This window comes from Scyliorhinus torazame, chromosome 28 (genome assembly GCF_047496885.1).
Source record: "Scyliorhinus torazame isolate Kashiwa2021f chromosome 28, sScyTor2.1, whole genome shotgun sequence".
Lineage (NCBI taxonomy): Eukaryota > Metazoa > Chordata > Chondrichthyes > Carcharhiniformes > Scyliorhinidae > Scyliorhinus > Scyliorhinus torazame.
In genome coordinates, this window is record NC_092734.1 from 33,262,900 (window position 1) to 33,285,953 (window position 23,054).

The window sequence follows — 23,054 nt, forward strand, 5'->3', positions numbered from 1 at the left end:
TGATGCGGGAGAAGAGAGGTCAGGAGGAAGGACAGAGTGCTTGGCTGTAGGCACAGGTTTTGAGGAGGTTCTTTAGAAAAGGGGGACCAGGGGGTGAAGAAATTTAAGCAGGGAGTCACAGAGGGCAAGATCAAAAGGGGCTGACAGCCCAAATCTAAAAGGTGAAGGAAGGGGGTCACACACAACGCCAGGGTCAGACGAACAGAGCGTCTGGGAGAGGGCAGGATTACAGCACCGGTGGAAATGACAGCGAGAGGATGAGCTGAGGGTTTGAGCTAAGCTAAGCATTGAGCCATGGGGATGTTCAGCTCAGTATGTTGGAGAATGGACGCCAACGTAATTGAGTGGGGAGAGAGGAGTGGCACAGAGTGCACGTGGCAACGTGGGGAAGGTGAACGTTAGGTGGCCAGTAAAGTAAAGATGGACCAGTTGAGTGGAGGTGATGAAGGGATGCATGGAGGCTTCGACACGGTGAAGCAGGGTGGGAGGAGATGGTCTCTCTCTGCCATGGAAGGTTTTATGGGGTCTGAAATCCAGCTCCTGGGCAAACAGGATGGCTGCTGCGGTTCATCTTGACATGAAGGCTGGGGAGGGTGGCATAGAGCGAATGGCAAAGGGACAGAATTTGCACCGGCGGGCGAAAGCCCCCTGGTTCGCTCTTCCCAATGTTGAGCTGAAAGAGATTCGGTCCTTGCCCAGCTCAGGATGTCCAACAAGCACCCTGACAACATGGAAGATGTCGAGGACGCGAGGGTACCGCGAAGAGGTAGAAATGGAGCCTATCGGGGCAACTGGCTCTCTGACTGTGAGCGTTACCAAGGGGTGGAATGTAGACACAAGAGAGAAAGATGTCAATATATTAATCCCCCCCACTTACTTGCAGGTTCGGAAAATTGCTCGGAGGATTTTTCCGACCTTCCCGTTGTTGCCGCCATCATCGTTGGTGGCGCGGGTACAGTCGTTGGCGGGAATGGAAGAGGGGAGTATTTCTGGACTTTATGGGAGAATTCATGTGATCGGGGCATAAGTTAGCAAACTTCTGGCGTTCCTTCTTCAGCACTATGTCGGCGATCTTACAAAGGGAATTGTAGCCTGGGGTGTCAGGTCTGCCGGAGCTGGAGACAGGTGCAGGGGCAGACGTTTTAACCTTCACCCCGCTGCTCGCTCTGCAGGGGTGTTCTGTTGGAGCGGAGGTCAGCCTCTCCACCCAGTGCTTCGGTGTGGCTGGGGGCGGGGGGGGGGGGGGGGGGGGGGGGGGGGGGATCTCATGGAGCTTTTATACCTTGAGAAAATAAAATATACGTGGAGGGGTTCGTTTGGGAGGTTTTACACAAGATGGCGGCCGTTTGTCATGTATTTCAAGGAACTGGTCCCCGTCAAATGCTGGGGGGTGGGATTTGGAGGGTGGTTTGGGTGGGGGGAGTTTGTTTATTTGTTTTGTAGTTTTGTATATATATATATTCAAAAATGTTCAATAAAAATATTTCAAAAGAAGATAATTGATCCCCCTTGGAGGGTTGGCGGGGGAGGGGCGGTGGTTGTGGTGGGGAATGGGGGAGAAGACATCCTCGGAGAGGCACTGCTAGAGGATAGCAGGGGCAACTGCGTTGAATTCTGGGAAAGATACCGGACAAGGAGGGGTGGTGCCCCAGAGTGAGGAACTATGGGTACCTATGAGTGAGAGCAGTGCAGCCACACGCAATATTTCTGACTTCTACCTTTCGCCGATGAAGCTTTCCGAGGTTTAACTGCTCTCCTCACAGAGTTGTCTTTCACACGCTGGGAGTGCATATTCGGAATTCAATTACATGCTCCCATTATTTTCATCCATTAATTTTAGTGGACAGAGATTCATGGGAGCGTGAATCCAATCTCCTGTAATGTCTAGCTGTGCTACTGGGAGTGCTAAAGTTGAAAATTCCCCTCACATAAGCCAACATATTGTGAATTATTTTGAAAAGATGACTTCCACTGGCTGCATTCTTGAAAGAGTTCCTCTGTCCACATGAGCAAGAGAGACAAAGGGAGTTATTTTTCAATTTGTGTTGCAGTTTGATAATGCGTCGCTTGTACAGATATATGTGACCGGCAACGGTGTGGGTCACTGATGTTTAACATGTTGGCACAGGGTAGCTGCCTCACATGGGACGCCCCCAGGTTTCAAATCCTAAGAACTCCATTTAAGGAAACAGCAGTTTTCTTGCAAACCCAAGTAGCGAGTGCTTAACGTGGATTATAACCATTTCTTTCTGCTACGATCAGTCTGACAAGCATTCCTGACGTGAATTTACTCGCAATTGTTTGGCAAATAAACCGTTTTTCTTGATTGCTTTACTTGAATATAGCCTCTTTTCAAGTAAAAGTAATGTCCCAGGCGTTGTGGATGATTTGATGAACTGCACTTTGTATACCTTTGTATACCTTTCCCCCTTTGTCCTGTGATTTTCAGATCACTGCGAAGTGCTGTATTTTAGTAGCCGTGTGGTTGGGAATGTGAAACGTCTCTGCAAAGGCTACGAAAACATACTTGCAGGCTGTTCGAAATACTCCTACAATCTCACTCAGCGTCAACTATCATATCTGATTAAGTTTGCTTAACCCTCCACCCAGTATCCGTCAGTGGAATGTTTCTCTTATTGAGATCAGGGATATTTTTCCAGAATCTAATTCGTCCATTGAGGAGCTCAGTCTATTTCAGTGAATGCAATTTTTACTCTTTGCTGTTTTTAAGGAAGAGTAAACATTTTCCGGATGGATTTTAACTTTACTACATAGTGTATAACAAGGGACAACCAGGTGACAGATCATTTTACATCTTTCTCGATTTCTAGCTATTCTATTTATTTAGCAATTTACATTCATCCACAGAGACCCAGGAGCCTTGGCCCCAATGCTTTCTCCAGGGCAACACCTCAGCCAATCAGAGTCGGCTTGCCAACCAATCCACACTCTTCTCTTCTGCAGTATAAATTGTTGTGAGGGTTTGAAATTTGCCATTCTTGTGTTTGTCCTAATGAACGTGTGATGAAAAGTTTCGACAATATAGAACCTTAGAAATGTTACAGCTCAGAAGGAGGCCATTCGACCCATCTTGTCCATGCCAGTCCGACGACACCCAGGTGTCCTTTCTAATCCCACCTTCCTGCACCCGGTCCACGGCCCAGTAGCTCACAGCACTTAAGGTGGCGATCCAGGTACTTTTTAAAAGAGTTTAGTGTCTCTGCCTCCACCACCAACTCGGGCAGTGAATTCCAGACTCCCACCACCCTCTGTGTAAAAAAATTCTTCCTCACGTCCCCATTACACCTTCTGCCGCTTATCTTGAATCTACGTCCCCTGGTTCTAGAATTCCCCGCCAAGGGAAGCAATTTTATCCTGTCCACTCTATCGCTTCCCCTCATAATTTTGTACACCTCAATAAAGTCACCAACATGTCTTTCTTTCCAGCAATATTCAAGTTCTGTACTGCCAACTGAATGTTTTTAATTGTGCTAACTTAATTCATAAAGTGCATTCGTCAATCCCAAGTCATCCCAGCCAATGAGATAGTTTTTTAAAAAGTGTAATCTAAGCACTAATGTAACAAAAGACAAGCACGACCCAACAAACAACACAGATATAATAGCCCGATAATCCTTTTTTTAGTGATGTTGGTTAATCGATAAATATGTCGAGGGCATTGGGGGACAATCCTCTTTTTTGAAATGGTACTATGGGACCTTGTGCATCCACCTAAGGGACCAAATTTGGCCTGGATTGAATGTGTCACCCAAATGTCAGCACATCCAACAATGTAGCACTCTCTCAGCGAAGTGTCAGCCTAGATTATTGGCTCAACTCTCTCTCGTAAGACTTGAACTCTTGACCCTCTGACTCAACCAAAGCTGGCACCTCGGGCGGAATTCTCCAGATGCACCCCCTCCCCCCGCACCCACTTTCCCCCCCCTCCCCTAACCGTTCCTGCGACAGTGGTGGTTCGCCACTGGATGTCGTCGGGGTTTCCCGACCCTGTTGAAGTCGATGGTGACTTGCATTCCTCTCCCAACGGCAGGTTCGACTTTGGCGGGATTGGAGGATGGGAAGGGCTGGCGGATTGCACCCTTGAAGAATGATGATTCTAACGCTATAAATTAACAAGGCGCTCAATGCACGGTGTTCAATTCTCTTCTTTTTTTTGCAGGTTAGGATATTAGAGGATCTGAGGCTGAGACAAGTAAATGGAGGTGAGGCACTGTCCAGCCATGATCCACATGAATGGTAGAGGAGGCCAGTTCCTCTGACTCTCAAAAAAGCCAGTATCAGTTCAGCAATGTTTCCTTACCGACTCACTCTCTGAGGCAGACATGCGATTCTTGGACCGGGGAATACCACTTGACTTCGAAGTTTGGCTGGTCAAGGTGGATTGTCTGGTGGAAAGTCTGCTGCTCGCTAACTGGTAATCCTTAGGAGACAATCGCAGTAGACAGCCCAGGAACGGTATGTATTTCCCAATCGCCGTCCTGAAATTGAGGAACAATACGGTAAGCAAGCCGACTTGAAATGAAAATTGAGAACTAACTTCTTGAATCCAAACCTTCCGAACTATTTTTTGGTTGGACCACCCTAATTGCATTGTTCAAAGAGAAATTCTCTGACACCCTCAGGAAACTCCTGAATTTATTGCCCCAAAGATGATAGTATGAGTGGTTATCCTGTGTAATGGTTTGATGTAACAATGTGGCTTCCACGGGCCACTTCAGAGTCAACACCGCTGATGTGATGATTGGAGTCAGGCTCGTTCAGGTTTTATTTTCTTTATTCGTTCATGGAGTGTGGGTGTCACTGCATCTATAGCCCATAAATGAGGGCATTTAAGTGTCAAGCACATTGCTGTGTTGGTCTGGAGTCACCTGTAGGCCAGACCAGATAAGGATGGCAGATTTCCTTCCCTAAAAGGGCATTAGTGAACCAGATGAGCTTTTTCGACAATTGACAGTGGTTTCATGGTCATCAATAGAATTTTTATTCCATATTTTTTTTATTGAATTCAAATTCCACCATATGCCCGGCTGGGATTCGAACCCAGGTCCCCAGGAATTGAACCTGGGTCCTTGGCGCTGTGAGGCAGCAGAGCTAACCACAGTGCCACATCAGGGAATGATCATGGGTTTCCATATCTAAAGGACATTTGTGAACCAGTTAGGTTTTTTCACAGAATTGTTACAGGTGCAGAAGGAGGCCATTCGGCCCATCATCTCTGCGCCAGCTCTCCCGAAGAGCATCGTGACTTGGTGCCATTCTCCTGCCTTTTCCCCGAACCCCTGCACAAGACACATCGATTGAACTCGGTGCCTCGATTGAACCTGCCTCCATGCCTCCACCACACTTCCAGACAGTGCATTCCAGACCCCAAAGCAATCACTGGGTGGAAAAATAAATTCATACATCATCTTTGCTTCTTTTGCACATCGCTTTAAATCTGTCTGCCTTTCTATTTTCCAAATATTACATATTTTAAAATCTGAATTTAAATTTTCACATTTCCACGGTGGGATTTGAACTCACATTTCATAGGATTTGCAGTGCAGAAGGAGGCCATTCAGCCCATCGAGTCTGCACCAGCCCTTGGAAAGAGCACCCCATTTTTAAGACCACGGCATCATGACTTTTTTTTTTCACACTATCCCCATAACTCAGTAACCCCACTGAACGGTTTTGGACACTAAGGGGCAATTTAGCGTGGTCAATCCACCCAACCTGCACATCTTTGGACTGTGGGAGGAAACCGGAGCACCCGGAGGAAACCCACGCAGGCACGGGGAGAACGTGCAGACTCCCCACAGACAGTGACCCAAGTGGGAATCGAACCTGGGACCCCGGAGCTGTGAAGCAACTGTGCTAACCACTGTGCTACCGTGCTGCATCAATTACTAGTTCAGGACCACGGGTCTGGGAGCGACATGATTATGCTACCATTCCCATTGGGTTCAGCACGACCATCATTACAAAAAATAATTCATTAAACATGGAAACCCGCAAATGCTGGAAAGGTTCAGCAGGCCTGGCAGCATCTGTGGGAGATACAGAGGGGTTTTCCAGTCCTACCTGCCACAGGCAGGATTGGAAAATTACACGGATCAGCCACAGGTCCATTAACTTTGGATGGGAATTTTAATTTTAATTTCGGAGTTTCAATTTTAATTTCTAGCCCTGTGGCAGCACCGGAAAATCCCGGCTGTGGTTAATGTTTCGAGTCTTTATGACTACATATGAACACACGAAACGGGAGGCAAAAGTAGACATTGGGCTGCTCCAAAATGACGCTGGTAATCTAGTGATGGGAGACAAGGAAATAGATAAGGAACTAAATAAGTACTTTGCGTCAGTCTTCACAGTAGAAGACATGAGTAATATCCCAACAATTCAGGAGAGTCAGGGGGCAGAGTTGAATATGGTAGCCATCACAAAGGAGAAAGTGCCAGAGAAACTAAGAGGTCTAAAAATTGATAAATCTCCGGGCCCAGGTGGGCTACATCCTAGAGTTCTAAAGGAGATAGCTGAAGAAATAGTGGAGGCGTTAGTTATGATCTTTCAAAAGTCACTGGAGTCAGGGGAAGGCCCAGAGGATTGGAAAATCGCTGTTGTAACCCCCCTGTTCAAGAAGGGAACAAGAAAAAAGGTGGAAAATTATAGGCCAATTAGCCTAACCTCGGTTGTTGGCAAGATTCTAGAATCCATCGTTGAGGATGAGATTTCTAAATTCTTGGAAGTGCAGGGTCGGATTAGGACAAGTCAGCATGGATTTAGTAACGGGAGGTCGTGCCTGACAAACCTGTCAGAGTTCTTTGAAGAGATAACAAATAGGTTAGACCAAGGAGAGCCAATGGATGTTATCTATCTTGACTTCCTAAAGGCCTTTGATAAGGTGCCTCACGGGAGACTGCTGAGTAAAATAAGGGCCCATGGTATTCGAGGCAAGGTACTAACATGGATTGATGATTGGCTGTCAGGCAGAAGGCAGAGAGTTGGGATAAAAGGTTCTTTTTCGGAATGGCAACCAGTGACGAGTGGTGTCCCGCAGGGTTCAGTGTTGGGGCCACAGCTGTTCTCTTTATATATTAACGATCTAGATGACGGGACTGGGGGCATTCTGGCTAAGTTTGCTGATGATACAAAGATAGGTGGAGGGGCAGGTAGTATGGAGGAGGTGGGGAGGGTGCAGAAAGATTTAGACAGTTTAGGAGAGTGGTCCAAGAAATGGCTGATGAAATTCAATGTGCGCAAGTGCGAGATCTTGCACTTTGGAAAAAAGAATAGAGGCATGGATTATTTTCTAAACGGTGACAAAATTCATAATGCTGAAGTGCAAAGGGACTTGGGAGTCCTAGTCCAGGATTCTCTGAAGGTAAACTTGCAGGTTGAATCCGTAATTAAGAAAGCAAATGCAATGTTGTCATTTATCTCAAGAGGCTTGGAATATAAAAGCAGGGATGTACTTCTGAAGCTTTATAAAGCACTAGTTAGGCCCCATTTAGAATACTGTGAGCAATTTTGGGCCCCACACCTCAGGAAGGACATACTGGCACTGGAGCGGGTCCAGCGGAGATTCACACGTATGATCCCAGGAATGGTAGGCCTAACATACGATGAACGTCTGAGGATCCTGGGATTATATTCATTGGAGTTTAGGAGGTTGAGCGGAGATCTAATAGAAACTTACAAGATAATGAATGGCTTAGATAGGGTGGGCGTAGGGAAGTTGTTTCCATTAGCAGGGGAGACTAGGACCCGGGGGCACAGCCTTAGAATAAAAGGGAGTCACTTTAGAACAGAGATGAGGAGAAATTTCTTCAGCCAGAGAGTGGTGGGTCTGTGGAATTCATTGCCACAGAGGGCGGTGGAGGCCGGGACGTTGAGTGTCTTTAAGACAGAAGTTGATAAATTCTTGATTTCTCGAGGAATTAAGGGCTATGGAGAGAGAGCGGGTAAATGGAGTTGAAATCAGCCATGATTGAATGGTGGAGTGGCCTCGATGGGCCGAATGGCCTTACGTCCGCTCCTATGTCTTATGGTCTTACGGGAGCTGGAGTAGGCCACTTGGCCCCTCGGGCCTGCTCCACCATTCAACAAGATCATGGCCGATCTGATTGCGTCTCGGGGTTCCACATCCCCAGCTTCTCCGGAGCGCTGAAGAAAAATCAGAGGGACTCGAAATGTTAACTCGGTTTTTCTTTCCACAGATGCTGGCCGACCTGCCTTTTTTCCAGCGTTTTCGGTTTTTATTTCAGGTTTCCAGTATCCGCAGCATTTTGCTTTTATTTAAAGAAAAACAGACCTGTACTTGGGGTGAGTGATGGCGTAGATTATTGGATTGTGAATGGCAGAGGCCTTAGCAATCACAGCTGGAACAGAGTTCATGTAAGGAGTAAGGACACTGGCATACCTGAAAAGACAGAGTAATCAAATGTCAGTCAGACATTGACAGTGAGCTGAACTCACTTCAGGAGGATACTAAAGTTGGAGTGAAAATACAGCCCTGGAAAAGATCCAGCAGTTAGCAGGAATAAAACCCAACAGTGTGTGTACATACCCAGCAAACGAGGTGAGGGCCACTGTGGCATATGGGGACCAGGAGATGACGTAAAGGAGGATCACTATCAAAGCAATTTTGGCCATTTTCCACTCGTTCGATATCCTCTGGAATCGCTTCTGCGATTCCTTGCTGCTGTTTCCTCCAATCTTCTGCACGTCCCTGTTGAAAACAAGTTGGGTTTTTTTGTTCCAGCCAAACACCGCCAAGATCGAACGTGCGCAGAATTGCAATGTGGGGTGCCTGTCCGTGCTTCACCCACGTACAAGACACTGGGTCGGCCTAACCTCTGAGCAGTTCTGACCGCACTTTAGGAAAGATATAGGAACCGGAGTAGGCCATTCAGCCCATCGAGCCTGACCCCTCATTCAATTCGATCATGGCTGATCGGACATGTCAATGCCGATTACACCCATTCTCCCCTGAACCCTTTACATTATTGTTAATCAGCAATCTATCAATCTCTGCTTTAGCATACTCAATGACTGAGCTTCCACAGCCCTGTGGAGAATTCCAAAGATTCACAATGCTCTGTGTAAAGAACTTTCTTCTCATCTTGATTCCAAATGGTTTCCCCCTTATTTTGGAATTGTGTTCCCTGGTTCTAGACTCCCCAACCAATGGAGTCTTACCTACATCTATCCAATTAAGCATTCTGTATGGTGGCAGAGTGGTTAGCACTGCTGCCTCACAGCGTCAGGGGCCGGAGATCAATTTCAGCTTCGGGTGACTGTCTGTGCGGAGCCTGCACGTCCTCCCCGTGTCTGCGTGGGTTTCCTCCGGGTGCTCCGGTTTCCTCCCACAATCCAAAGATGTGCAGGTTAAGTGGATTGGCTGTGACAAATTGCCCCTTTGTGTCCAAAAGGTTCGGTGGGGTTACTGGGTTTACGGGGATAGGGTGGAGGCGCGAGTTTAAGTAGGGTGCTCTTTCCAAGGGCCGGTGCAGACTCGATGGGCCGAATGGCCTCATTCTGCACTGTAAATTCGATGATTGTATATACTGGCCATTGAGGGAGTGCAGCATAGATTTACAGGAAGAAAACACCAGGATTGAGCTGCAGGGACAGATTAAATAAACCACGGTTTTAATCCCTGGAACGGTGAAGACACAGGTGAAAATCAAATTTCTCATGATACTAAGGGGCAAAGGTGGGGGAGAAACACTAAGTGTGACCTGCACGAGGTTTAAAAGGTCATGAACAAATATCGAAAATAATCCAAAAAGTGAGTGGAAAATTTGATTTGTATTCAGAAAACCCAAATACAAGGGATAGAAGTCAGGCTGCGTAAGGCTCTGGTTATACCACACCCGGAGGATTATGAACAGTTCCAAAAAACACACCTTAGCAGGAATCTGGGACTATGGGAAGTAGCCTAAAGATTAGAGTCAGTCCTTTTCGGAGTGATATTAGGAAGCTCTGCTTCACAGGGCAGTATGCTACTGCATGTTTTCATCCTCACTCACAGGGCAGTATGCTAAACCAAGGGGCTGGCTTTTAAAGCAGACCAAGGCAGGCCAGCAGCACGGTTCAATTCCCGTACCAGCCTCCCCGAACAGGCGCCGGAATGTGGCGACTAGGGGCTTTTCACAGTAACTCCATTTGAAGCCTACTTGTGACAATAAGCCATTTTCATTTTTCATTTTCAGTAGAGGGTTGGAATTTGCTTCCGCAAATGGCAATTGGAGCTCGGTAGATTGTATATTTTAAATCCGAGATGGATAGAATTTTGTTATCTTAATGTATTAAAGAACATGGAGAAAAGGTGGCTGTGTAGAATTAGGTAACACATCAGCCATGATCTCATTGAATGGTAGAACAGTTATGAGGGGGTAAATGGCCAACTCCTATTCCTATTTTGTACTCATTCATATAGAATCCTAGAATCCCACAGTGCAGAAGGTGGCCATTCTGCCAATTGAGTTGGCAGCGACCCTCTGAAAGGGCACTCTACCTAGGCCCACTCCCCCGCCATATCCCAGTAACCCCGCGCATTGATCGTGACCAATCCACCGAACCTGCACATCTTTGGACATAAAGGGGCAACTTATCATGGTCAGTCCACCTCCACCTTCATAGGTTCATAGAATGTACAGTGCAGAAGGAGGCCTTTGGGCCCATTGGGTCTGCAGCGATCCTTGGAAAGAGCACCCCACTTAAGTCCACACTTCCAACTTATCCCGGTAACCCAGTAACCCCAGCCAACCCTTGTGGACACGAAGGACAATTTAGCATGGCCAATCCACCTAACCTGCACATCTTTGGACTGCGGGAGGAAACCGGAGCAGCCGGAGGAAAACGTGCAAACTCCACACAGACAGTGACCCAAGGCCGGAATTGAAGCAGGCACCCTGGCGCTGTTAGGCAGCAGTGCTAACCGCTGTGCCACCGCGCTGGTCACAGGTCGAAGAAATACGATATGCGAATCGGACCATTTCTGAAACGGACGTCATTCTGGACAAGACAAGGGTAAACTGTGCCAGTTCTATACCAAAATCATCAGCAGCAAACACTGGGCCTCTGATCAATAATCCGTGACGTGCTCCTGCAGCACGGTTACATGTAAGGACTAATGAACAGGGAGATCATGAAGGCCTCACATCACATTTTCAGGCCATGCCAATCGAGACATAGCACTGTGACATGAACCTGCAAGTGATGTGGAAGTTGATCATGAAAACATGCAGTAGAATTCAGTGCGAGTGAACGGCCCAGACAGTCTATACTGAATATAACTGAGCTCCTTCCCTGGAAAGGAAGCACAAAGAGCTGGACTTTGGAAATTGAGCAGCTAATGAGTTGGAAGAAGTTACCGAGCCTTACAGAGTATTAGCATTAAATTGATTGGGTGGAAGTGAATGCGAGGTGCTGTTCAAGATTGACAGAGCAGGAGAAATTCAGAGGCTTCGCCTTATCCCTGTTACGAATAAAATGTTTTTGTTTCACAGTCAATTGCGGATTGGGGAAGCAGCCAACAATCTAAATGTCGGATACCATCCAGTCAAGTAAAGGCCACCTCGCACAGCCTGATCCAAATTCTACTCATTGCATTTCACTAAAATAACGGCTGGGATCCAATAAATGACAATGACAGAAAAAAAAGCAAAGAATGACAAGGGACTCGTGGGCGGGTGGTGGTGGTACATAAGACCATAAGACACAGTCCTCCCGAGATTGCTGTTTGTGTTTCAGTGCCTGCCAATCTTTATCCCCAAGGCATTTTTTAGGAAAATGAATGTGCCGATCTTGGATTTTATATGGGCAGGGAAAGCCCCGAGGGTGAAGAAGGTCCTTCTTGAGCGGGGGCGCGTGGAGGGAGGCTTGGCCCCCCCCGAACTTTATTAATTACGACTGGGCGGCTAATATTTCGATGGTTAGGAAGTGGGCAGTGGAGGAGGGGTCGGTGTGGTAGTGGGTAGAGGCGGCATCTCGTAAGGGCACGAATCTGGAGGCTCTGTTAACGGCTCCTCTGCCGTTCTCGCCGGCGCGGCGCTCCACAAGTCCAGTGGTAGTGGCAGCCCAGAGAGTGTGGGGGCAATGGAGGCAGCACATGAGACTGGAGGGGGCGTCGGTGTGGTCACCGATCTGTGACAATCACCGGTTCGCTCCGGGGGGAGCTGGCTGGGGGCTTTAAGAGGGGGCAGCGGCGGGGGGGATTGAGAGATTTGGGGATCTCTTCAGTGAGGAGGGGTTCCCGAGCCTGGAGGAGCTGGAGGAGGAGTTTAAGTTACCAGGGTGGGAGCATATTCCGGTACCTGCAGGTACGGGACTTTCTCCGGAGGCAGGTTCCAAGCTTCCCTCGCCTCCCTCTAAGGGGACTATGGGATAAGATGATGTCTAAAGCAGGGGTTGGGGAGGGGAGGGTCTCGGAAATATATAAGGAATTGATGGAGTGGGAAGGGGTCCCAATCGGGGAGGTGAAGAGGAAGTGGGAGGACGAGTTTTGGGGGGGGGGGGGGGGGGTTGGAAGCCAGGCTATGGGAGAAGGCCCTAGAAAGAGTCAATGCATCCTCGTCGCGTGCCAGGCTCAGCCTGATCCAGTTGAAGGTGGTCCACAGGGCTCTTAAGTGTAGGTTTTTTGAGGAGGTGGAGGACAGGTGTGGGAGGTGCAAGGGAAGCCCGGCCAATCATGTACATATGTTTTGGGCGTGTCCAAAGCTGAGGGGACTTTGGCAGGGATTTTCAGATGTCATGTCAGAGGTCCTGGAAGGGAGGGTGAATCCGAGTCCAGAGGTGGCAATATTTGGAGTGTCGGAAGATCCGGGAGCCCAGGGGGTGGAGAAAGGCCGACATTTTAGCCTTTGCCTACCAGGTGGCCCGGAGACGGATTCTGTTGGGATGGGGGGAGTCGGAGCCTCCAAAGTCGGGGCTGTGGGTCATTGACATGCCAGGGTTTCTCAGGCTAGAGAAGATTAAGTTCGCCTCAAGGGGTTCAATACAGGGGTTCGCTCGGAGGTGGCAGTCGTTCATTGACTTCTTTAAGGAAAACTGACCATCAGCAGAAAGAAGGGGGGGGGGAAGGGGGGCATGGAAGTGGAGAATAAGGGCAGGGAATCTAATGGATGGGTAGCTAGGAGTTGGGGCGAGGGGAGGTTGGGTGTGTTACTGTGGGGTTTTTGCGTGTGTCGGACCGCTCTGTTATTTAGAATGTTAATGTGTTAAAATGTTAAATTATAAATGCCTCAATAAAATGTTTTCTAAAAATAAAAAGACCATAAGACGCAGGAGCAGAATTAGGCCACTCGGCCCATCGAGTCTGCTCCGCCATTCTATCATGGCTGATTTAATCTCATCCCCATTCTCCTGCCTTCTCCCCATAACTCCTGATTAATCAAGAACCTATCTATCTCTGTCTTAAAGACACCCAGTGATTTGACTGCCACAGCCTTCTGTGGCAAAGAGTTCCACAGATTCACCTCTGGCTTAAGAAATTACTCCTCATCTCTGTTTTAAAGGATCGTCCCTTTAGTCGGAAATGGTGTCCTCTGCTTCTAGTTTTTCCTACAAGTGGAAACATCCTCTCCACGTCCACTCGACCCAGGCCTTGCAGTATCCTGTAAGTTTCAATAAGATCCCCCCCTCATCCTTCTAAACTCCAATGAGTACAGACACAGAGTCCGCAACCGTTCCTCATACGACAAGTTCTTCATTCCAGGGATCATTCTTGTGAACCTCTTCTGGACCCTTTCCAAGGCCAGCACACCTTTCCGTAGATGTGGGGCCCAAAACTGCTCACAATACTCCAAATGGGGTCTGACCAGAGCCTTATACAGCCTCAGGAGTACATCCCTGCTCTTGTATTCTAGCCCTCTCGACATGAATGCTAACATTGCATTTAAAAAAAAATATTTTATTGAAAATTTTTGGTCAACCATCACAGTACATTGTGTATCCTTTACACAATAATATAACAGTATAAATAACAATGACCTGTTTTATAAACAAAGAATAAATAATATATAACAAAAACTAAAACTAAATGGCAACTGCCTTGTCTCAGATAAACACTCTCCAAAAATACGATTTAACAGTCCAATATACAATTATTTATAGCAACGACCTATACATATTATACATATATATTAATAACCCTGAGACTCCTTCTGGTTCCTCCCCCCCCTCCCCCCTCCTGGGCTGCTGCTGCTGCCTTCTTCTTTTCCATTCCCTCTATCTTTCTGTGAGGTATTCGACGAACGGTTGCCACCGCCTGGTGAACCCTTGAGCCGATCCCCTTAGGACAAACTTAATCCGTTCCAGCTTTATAAACCCTGCCATGTCATTTATCCAGGTCTCCACCCCCGGGGGCTTGGCTTCCTTCCACATCAACAGTATCCTGCGCCGGGCTACTAGGGACGCAAAGGCCAAAACATCGGCCTCTCTCGCCTCCTGCACTCCCGGCTCTTGTGCAACCCCAAATATAGCCAACCCCCAGCTTGGTTCGACCTGGACCCCCACTACTTTCGAAAGCACCTGTGTCACCCCCACCCAGAACCCCTGTAGTGCCGGACATGACCAGAACATGTGGGTGTGATTCGCTGGGCTTCTCGAGCATCTCGCACACCTATCCTCTACCCCAAAAAATTTACTGAGCCGTGCTCCAGTCATATGTGCCCTGTGTAACACCTTAAATTGAATCAGGCTTAGCCTGGCACACTAGGACGATGAGTTTACCCTACTTAGGGCATCCGCCCACAGCCCCTCCTCAATCTCCTCCCCCAGCTCTTCTTCCCATTTCCCTTTCAGCTCATCTACCATAATCTCCCCCTCGTCCCTCATTTCCCTATATATATCTGACAACTTACCGTCCCCCACCCATGTCTTTGAGATCACCTGCTGCCTCGCAAAGGCCCTCAGTTGCATATACCGGAATGCATTCCCTTGGGGCAACCCATATTTCTTGGTCAGCGCTCCCAAACTTGCGAACTTCCCATCCACAAACAGATCTTTCAGTTGCGTTATTCCTGCTCTTTGCCATATTCCAAATCCCCCATCCATTCTCCCCGGGGCAAACCTATGGTTATTTCTTATCGGGGACCCCACCAAGGCTCCCGTCTTTCCCCTATGCCGTTTCCACTGTCCCCAAATCTTCAAAGTCGCCACCACCACCGGGCTTGTGGTGTATTTCCTCGGTGAGAACGGCAATGGGGCTGTCACCATAGCCTGTAGGCTAGTCCCCCTACAGGACGCCTTCTCCAATCTCTTCCACGCCGCTCCCTCCTCTTCTCCCATCCACTTACTCACCATTGAGATATTGGCGGCCCAGTAGTACTCACTTAGGCTCGGTAGTGCCAGCCCCCCCTATCCCTACTACGCTGTAAGAATCCCTTCCTCACTCTCGGGGTCTTCCCGGCCCACACAAAACTCATGATACTCTTTTCGATCCTTTTGAAAAAAGCCTTCGTGATCACCACCGGGAGGCACTGAAACACAAAGAGGAATCTCGGGAGGACTACCATTTTAGTCTGCACTGCACCCTCCCTGCCAGTGACAGGGATACCATGTCCCATCTCTTGAAGTCCTCCTCCATTTGTTCCACCAATCGCGTTAAATTTAACCTATGCAATGTACTCCAATTCTTGGCTATCTGGATCCCCAAGTAACGAAAGTCCCTTGTTACCTTCCTCAGCGGAAAGTCCTCTATTTCTCTGCTCTGCTCCCCTGGATGCACCACAAACAACTCACTTTTCCCCATGTTCAGTTTATATCCTGAGAATTCTCCAAACTCCCGAAGTGTCCGCATTATCTCTGGCATCCCCTCCGCCGGGTCCGCTACATATAACAACAAATCATCCGCATACAGAGATACCCGGTGTTCTTCTCCTCCTCTAAGTACTCCCCTCCACTTCTTGGAACCCCTCAATGCTATTGCCAGGGGCTTAATCGCCAGTGCAAACAGTAACGGGGACAGAGGGCATCCCTGCCTTGTCCCTCTATGGAGCCGAAAGTATGCAGATCCCCGTCCATTCGTGACCACACTCGCCACTGGGGCCCTATACAACAGCTGCACCCATCCAACATACTCATCTCCAAAACCAAATCTCCTCAGCACCTCCCACAAATAATCCCACTCCACTCTATCAAATGCTTTCTCGGCATCCATCGCCACCACTATCTCCGCTTCCCCCTCTGGTGGGGGCATCATCATTACCCCTAGCAGCCTCCGTATATTCGTAGTAAGCTGTCTCCCCTTCACAAACCCAGTTTGGTCCTCATGGACCACCCTCGGGACACAATCCTCTATCCTCATTGCCATTACCTTGGCCAGAATCTTAGCGTCTACATTTAGGAGGGAAATAGGTCTATAGGACCCGCATTGCAGCGGGTCCTTTTCCTTCTTTAGGAGAAGCGATATCGTTGCCTCAGACATAGTCGGGGGCAGCTGTCCCCTTTCCTTTGCCTCATTAACGGTCCTCATCAGTAGCGGGGCGAGCAAGTCCACATATTTCCTGTAAAATTCAACTGGGAATCCATCCGGTCCCGGAGCCTTCCCCGCCTGCATGCTCCTAATTCCTTTCACTACTTCCTCTATTTCAATCTGTGCTCCCAGTCCCACCCTTTCCTGCTCCTCCACCTTGGGAAATTCCAGCCGGTCCAGAAAGCCCATCATTCTCTCCCTCCCATCCGGGGGTTGAGCTTCGTATAATTTTTTGTAAAATGCCTTGAACACTCCATTCACTCTCTCCGCTCCCCGCTCCATCTCTCCTTCCTCATCCCTCACTCCCCCTATTTCCCTCGCTGCTCCCCTTTTCCTCAATTGGTGGGCCAGCAACCTGCTCGCCTTCTCCCCATATTCGTACTGTACACCCTGTGCCTTCCTCCACTGTGCCTCTGCAGTACCCGTTGTCAGCAAGTCAAATTCTACTTGTAGCCTTTGCCTTTCCCTGTACAGTCCCTCCTCCGGTGCCTCCGCATATTGCCTGTCCACCCTCAGAAGTTCTTGCAGCAACCGCTCCCGTTCCCTACTCTCCTGCTTTCCTTTATGTGCCCTTATTAATATCAGCTCCCCTCTAACCACTGCCTTCAGCGCCTCCCAGACCACTCCCACCTGGACCTCCCCATTATCATTGAGTTCCAAGTACTTTTCAATGCACCCCCTCACCCTTAGACACACCACCTCATCTGCCATTAGCCCCATGTCCATTCTCCAGGGTGGGCGCCCTTCTGTTTCCTCCCCTATCTCCAAGTCCACCCAATGTGGAGCGTGATCCGAAATGGCTATAGCCGTATACTCCGTTCCCCTCACCTTCGGGATCAACGCCCTTCCCAAAACAAAAAAGTCTATTCGCGAATAGACTTTGTGGACATAGGAGAAAAACGAAAACTCCTTACTCCTAGGTCTGCTAAATCTCCACGGGTCTACTCCTCCCATCTGCTCCATAAAATCTTTAAGCACCTTGGCTGCTGCCGGCCTCCTTCCAGTCCTGGACCTCGACCTGTCCAGCCCTGGTTCCAACACCGTATTGAAATCTCCCCCCATTACCAACTTTCCCACCTCTAGGTCCTGGATGCGTCCTAGCATACGCCTCATAAAATTGGCATCATCCCAGTTCGGGGCATTAACGTTTACCAAAACCACCGTCTCCCCCTGTAGTTTGCCACTCACCATCACGTATCTTCCCCCGCTATCCGCCACTATAGTCTTTGCCTCAAACATTACCCGCTTCCCCACTAATATAGCCACCCCCCTGTTTTTCGCATCTAGCCCCGAATGGAACACCTGCCCCACCCAACCTTTGCGTAGTCTCACCTGGTCTATCAGTTTCAAGTGCGTTTCCTGTAACATAACCACGTCTGCCTTAAGTTTCTGAAGGTGTGCGAGTACCCGTGCCCTCTTTATCGGCCCGTTCAGCCCTCTCACGTTCCACGTGATCAGCTGGGTTGGGGGGCTTTTTACCCCCCCCCCCCTTGTCGATTAGCCATCCCCTTTTTCCAGCTCCTCACCCGGTTCCCACGCAGCTGTGTCCCCCCCAGGCGGTGCCCCCCCGCCCATCCCACCCCATACCAGCTCCCCCCTCTCCCCAGCAGCAGCAGCCCAATAATTCCCCCCTCCCACCCCCCCCCCCCGCTAGATCCCCCACTAGTGTAGTTACACCCCCCATGTTGCTCCCAGAAGTCAGCAAACTCTGGCCGACCTCGGCTTCCCCCCGTGACCTCGGCTCGCACCGTGCAACGCCCCCTCCTTCCTGCTTCCCTGTTCCCGCCATGATTATCATAGCGCGGCAACTGAGCCCGCGCTTCCCCCTTGGCCCCGCCCCCAATGGCCAACGCCCCATCTCTTCCACCTCCTTTCCTCCCCCCACCACCTCCTGTGGAAGAGAGAAAAGTTACCACATCGCAGGATTAATAACATAAAACTCCTCTTTCCCCCCTTTTTACCCCCCTCTTCGCCCCCCATACTCGCCCCACCACTTTGTTTCAAACGTTCTTTTTTTTTTTAATAACCCGCTCATTCCAATTTTTCTTCCACGATAAAAGTCCACGCCTCATCCGCCGTCTCAAAGTAGTGGTGCCTCCCTTGATATGTGACCCACAGTCTTGCCGGTTGCAGCATTCCGAATTTTATCTTCTTTTTGTGAAGCACCGCCTTGGCCCGATTAAAGCTCGCCCTCCTTCTCGCCACCTCCGCACTCCAGTCTTGCTATACGCGGATCACCGCGTTCTCCCACTTCCTGCTCCGAGTTTTCTTTGCCCATCTAAGGACCATCTCTCTGTCCTTAAAACGGAGGAATCTCACCACTATGGCTCTAGGAATTTCTCCTGCTCTCGGTCCTCGCGCCATCACTCGGTATGCTCCCTCCACCTCCAGCGGACCCGCCGGGGCCTCCGCTCCCATTAACGAGTGCAGCATCGTGCTCACATATGCCCCGACGTCCGCTCCCTCTGCACCTTCAGGAAGACCAAGAATCCTTAGGTTGTTCCTCCTCGCGTTGTTCTCCAGCGCCTCCAGCCTTTCCACACATCGTTTATGGTGTGCCTCGTGCATCTCCGTCTTCACCACCAGGCCCTGTATGTCGTCCTCATTCTCGGCAGCCTTTGCCTTCACGACCCGAAGCTCCCGCTCCTGGGTCTTTTGCTCCTCCGTTAGCCCTTCGATCGCCTGTAATATCGGGGCCAACAGCTCCTTCTTCATTTCCTTTTTGAGTTCTTCCACACAGCGTTTCAAAAACTCGTGTTGTTCAGGGCCCCATATTAAACTTCCACCTTCCGACGCCATCTTGGTTTTTGCTTGCCTTCCTTGCCGCTGCTCTAAAGGATCCACCGCAATCCGGCCACCTTCCTCTCCTTTTTTCATCCGTATTCAGGGGGGATTCCCTTCTGGTTCACCGCACAGTGCTTTTAGCCGTTAAAATTGCCGTTGGGGCTCTTATTAAGAGCCCAAAAGTCCGTTCCACCGGGAGCTGCCGAAACGTGCGACTCAGCTGGTCATCGCCGCACCCGGAAGCCTCGCATTTGCCTTCCTAACTGCCGACTGAACCTGCTTTGCTTTTTTACTGGATACAGTATTCGCCGCTCCAATCTGACAACCTTGGATTTTATGCCCCTCACCCATGGCAGAGGAGCGGGGAGCTGGTAAACCCAGCAGGTTGCCTTCCCGGAAGCTACTGCGCATTTTCACCTGCCTGAAATCTGTCAGATCTGTCAAATCTGCTCCTCTGCACTGGAGATTGCTTGTCAACCCAGCGGGGGGAGGGGTCCCGGCGGAGCATGCATCAACAGGACTTCCTCCTGAGAAAGTTGTGGAAGTCTTGTCTCAAAGTAATTAATGTTGCTCCTCCCATTGAATTGCTGTGGGGCAGCCTTTGGCGGTCTCCCCTCCGCTCCCTCACCCGGCCCTCCCTCCCCAAACCCCAATCTATCACCCCAGAGGGTTACGGACCATGGCTTTCTGCAAAATTCAACGTTATTTATCTCATATCTGCATCCTCTGGCTGTCCTTTGTGGAGGTGGAAACAATTAAGCTTCTTTTTAGGTGCAAATACACTGGTTCCAGGCAGATTTTAAGTTTGGTAATATGTCTGTGATTTTCATCAGAAACTACAACAATTTTGGATGAAATTCGTACCTGGATCATTGATTGTGGCCAAAGTGGAAACCTCTGGGCGAAATCCACAGATCTCAGTCCTGTACTGTAAGGGCCTTTTAAAAAAATCATTCATGGGATGTGGGCATCACTGGCTGGGCCAACATTTGTTGCTGAGAAACTAACCACAATGTTTCTAAACATCAAGCTTTGATTGACAGCTCCTGGACCACTTCAAACAGAGCTAAGTGCCGTTTGTTTCCAGATGACCACTTCAAAGTCACTCAACCGTGAAGGGAGATGAATGAAACAACGCTCACAGCTGACGGTGTATGAAAGCTGTCCATCACAGCCTGGTAAAATCAAGATCAAAGAGAAATGAATGAACACAGAAGATTCTCAGGGGGCTTGGCAGGGTAAATGCTGAGAAGATGTTCCCCCTTCTGGGGGAATCTAGAACAAGCGACATAATTTCAAAATGAGGGGTCTCCCATTTATAGAACCATGGAAAAGATATGGCACAAAAGAGGCCATTCGGGCCATCTTGTCCATGCTGACCAAAGACATAATAATAATAATCTTCATTGTCACAAGTAGGCTTACATTAGTACTGCAATGAAGTTACTATGAAAAGCCACGAGTCGCCACATTCCGGCGCCTGTTCGTGTACACAGAGGGAGAATTCAGAATGTCCAAATTCCCAAACAGCACATCTTTCAGGGCTTGTGGGAGGAAACCGGAGCACCCGGAGGAAATTTACGCAGACACAGGGAGAACGTGCAGACTCCGCACAGGCAGTGACCGAAGCAGGGAATCAAGCCTGGGACACTGGCGCTGTGAAGCAACAGTGCTAACCACTGTGCTACCGTGCTGCCCCTAGGTGTTGTGTCAAATCCCACCTTCCTGCACACGGCCCATAGCCCTGCAGCTTAAAGGTGCAAATCCAGGTATTTTTTAAAAGAGTTTAGGGTCTCTGCCTCCATCACCAGCTCGGGCAGCGAATTGCAGACACCCACCACCCTCTGCATAAAAGATTTTCCCTCACGTTCCCTCTAATCCTTCTGCCACTTAGCGTGAATCTGTGACCCCTGGTTTTTGAACTCTCTGCCAAGGAAAACTAGTTCCTCCGGTCTACTCTACCCCTTACAATTTTGTACACCGCAATCATGTTACCCCTCAACCTTCTCTGCTCCAAGGAAAAGAACCCGAACCCCTCCAATCCCTGCTCATAGCTACAATTCTCCAGCCCTGGCAACATTCTTGTAAAAACCTCCTCTGCACTCTCTCCAGAGCAATAACGTCCTTCCTGTAATGTGGTGACCAGAACTACGCACAGTACTCCAGTTGTGATGGAGATGAGAAGGAATTTTCTTTCTCTCTAAAGGGCATGAATCATTGGAATTCTCCGCTCAGGAGAATGGTGGGGGACATTGAATATATTCACGGTTCAGATAGATAGATTCTCAGAATAGAGGGGAGTCGAGGATCGTGGGGAGCAGCCGTAAAAGTGGAGTCGGATCTTTGGGATCTCATCCCCAGAAAGCAGTGAAGTCCGGGTCACTGAATATTTTCAAGGGTAAGTTAGACAGATTTTTGTTTGAAAAGGGAATCAAGGGTTATGGAGCCAGGCAGGAAGATCGGGTTAAGGCCACATTGGATCAGATACAATCTTATTTGAATGGTGCAGCAGGCTGGAGGGTCCGTGCCTATTTCTTGCTGTTGTAATCGACACGAGACCTATGGAAACGGACCAATTAGCCTTGTAGAATACGAAAATGAAAATGGAAATCGCTTATTGTCACAAGTAGGCTTCAAATGAAGTTACTGTGAAAAGCCCCTAGTCGTCACATTCCGGCGCCTGTTCGGGGAGGCTGGTACGGGAATTGAACCGTGCTGCTGGCCTGCCTCGGTCTGCTTTCAAAGCTAGCTATTTAGCCCTGTGCTAAACCAGCCCCTGTGAGCTTCCCCGCTGAGGAGCGGGGGGCCCATCAGCAGAGTAACGGAGTCTGTCAATGAAAGCTCGACCCGAATGGAGGCCTAGAGGAGTAGTCCCGGCTGGAACCTGGGGTATATTGTGTAAATAATTGTTCGTTAATAAAAACAAGTTTCTTTACGCCTCTCGTTGTGGACTCCTCTGCGGCCATTAAACTTGTGTTGGTCACCTGCTCTTCGGCAGAGCCACACGTCAGGAAAACCTAAATCCAGCTGCGAATCGAACGAATGGGAACTTGAAAGCATTGCTCACAATGGGCACTGGGCGACTGCTCTCTGGAGAGAACGTAGAGAGTATGGATCACCCCCCCACAAAATAAATCCCAAAGCTGCTGTACAGTCAAATGGCAAAACAAAATGGCGCCTTGCGTCACATTAAATACTTCCCCAACACGGATTCAAAACATAATGGTGAAGCTGTTCATTATGAAGAATGCTGGCCTGACCTGTTGGTGGAAAGAATGGCCCGGAAGATGAATACGTAGCAGTAGATGATGATTCCCAAAGGTATGAAGAAGACACAGCAGAAGAGGAGCATAGTGTAAGCTCGGACAGATGGGGTGAATGTGGTGTAATCCCACGTACAGGAGGTCATTAATCCTTCAGGCACATAGGCACCTAGATACAGCAAGCAAAAAAAAAACGTTGGAGATACTGTCAGTAATCTGTCTTTCAGCCAATCTCTTTTATTTATTCTTGGCTTTGGGTGTCGCTGGCGAGGCCAGCATTTGTTGCCCATCCCTAATTTCCCCTTGAGAAGGTGGTGGTGGTGAGCTGCCTTCTTGAGCCGCTGCGGTCCATGTGGTGTGGGTACACCCACCGTGCTGTTAGGCAGGGAGTTACAGGATTTCGACCCAGCGACAGTGAAGTAACGGCCGATGTATTTCCAAGTCAGGGTGGTGAGCGACTCGGAGGGGGGAACTCGCAGGGGTGATGTTCCCTTGTCCTTCCAGTTGGAGCTATTGAACTGATG

At 49.1% G+C, this 23,054-nt stretch overlaps 1 protein-coding gene across 3 annotated transcripts in view; it reads right to left on the minus strand.

Moving 5' to 3' along the window:
* The window catches only part of opn4a (opsin 4a (melanopsin)), a 118,800-nt gene that overhangs the window by 23,314 nt on the left and 72,432 nt on the right, over positions 1–23,054 (minus strand). For all 3 annotated transcript variants that reach the window (XM_072491836.1, XM_072491835.1, XM_072491837.1), the window contains 4 exons: positions 22,528–22,699; positions 8,570–8,731; positions 8,315–8,422; positions 4,322–4,499 (listed from right to left, as the gene is read on the minus strand). In XM_072491836.1, coding sequence (XP_072347937.1) covers positions 4,322–4,499; positions 8,315–8,422; positions 8,570–8,731; positions 22,528–22,699 — 620 coding nt within the window. The remainder of the gene's footprint in view (positions 1–4,321; positions 4,500–8,314; positions 8,423–8,569; positions 8,732–22,527; positions 22,700–23,054) is intronic.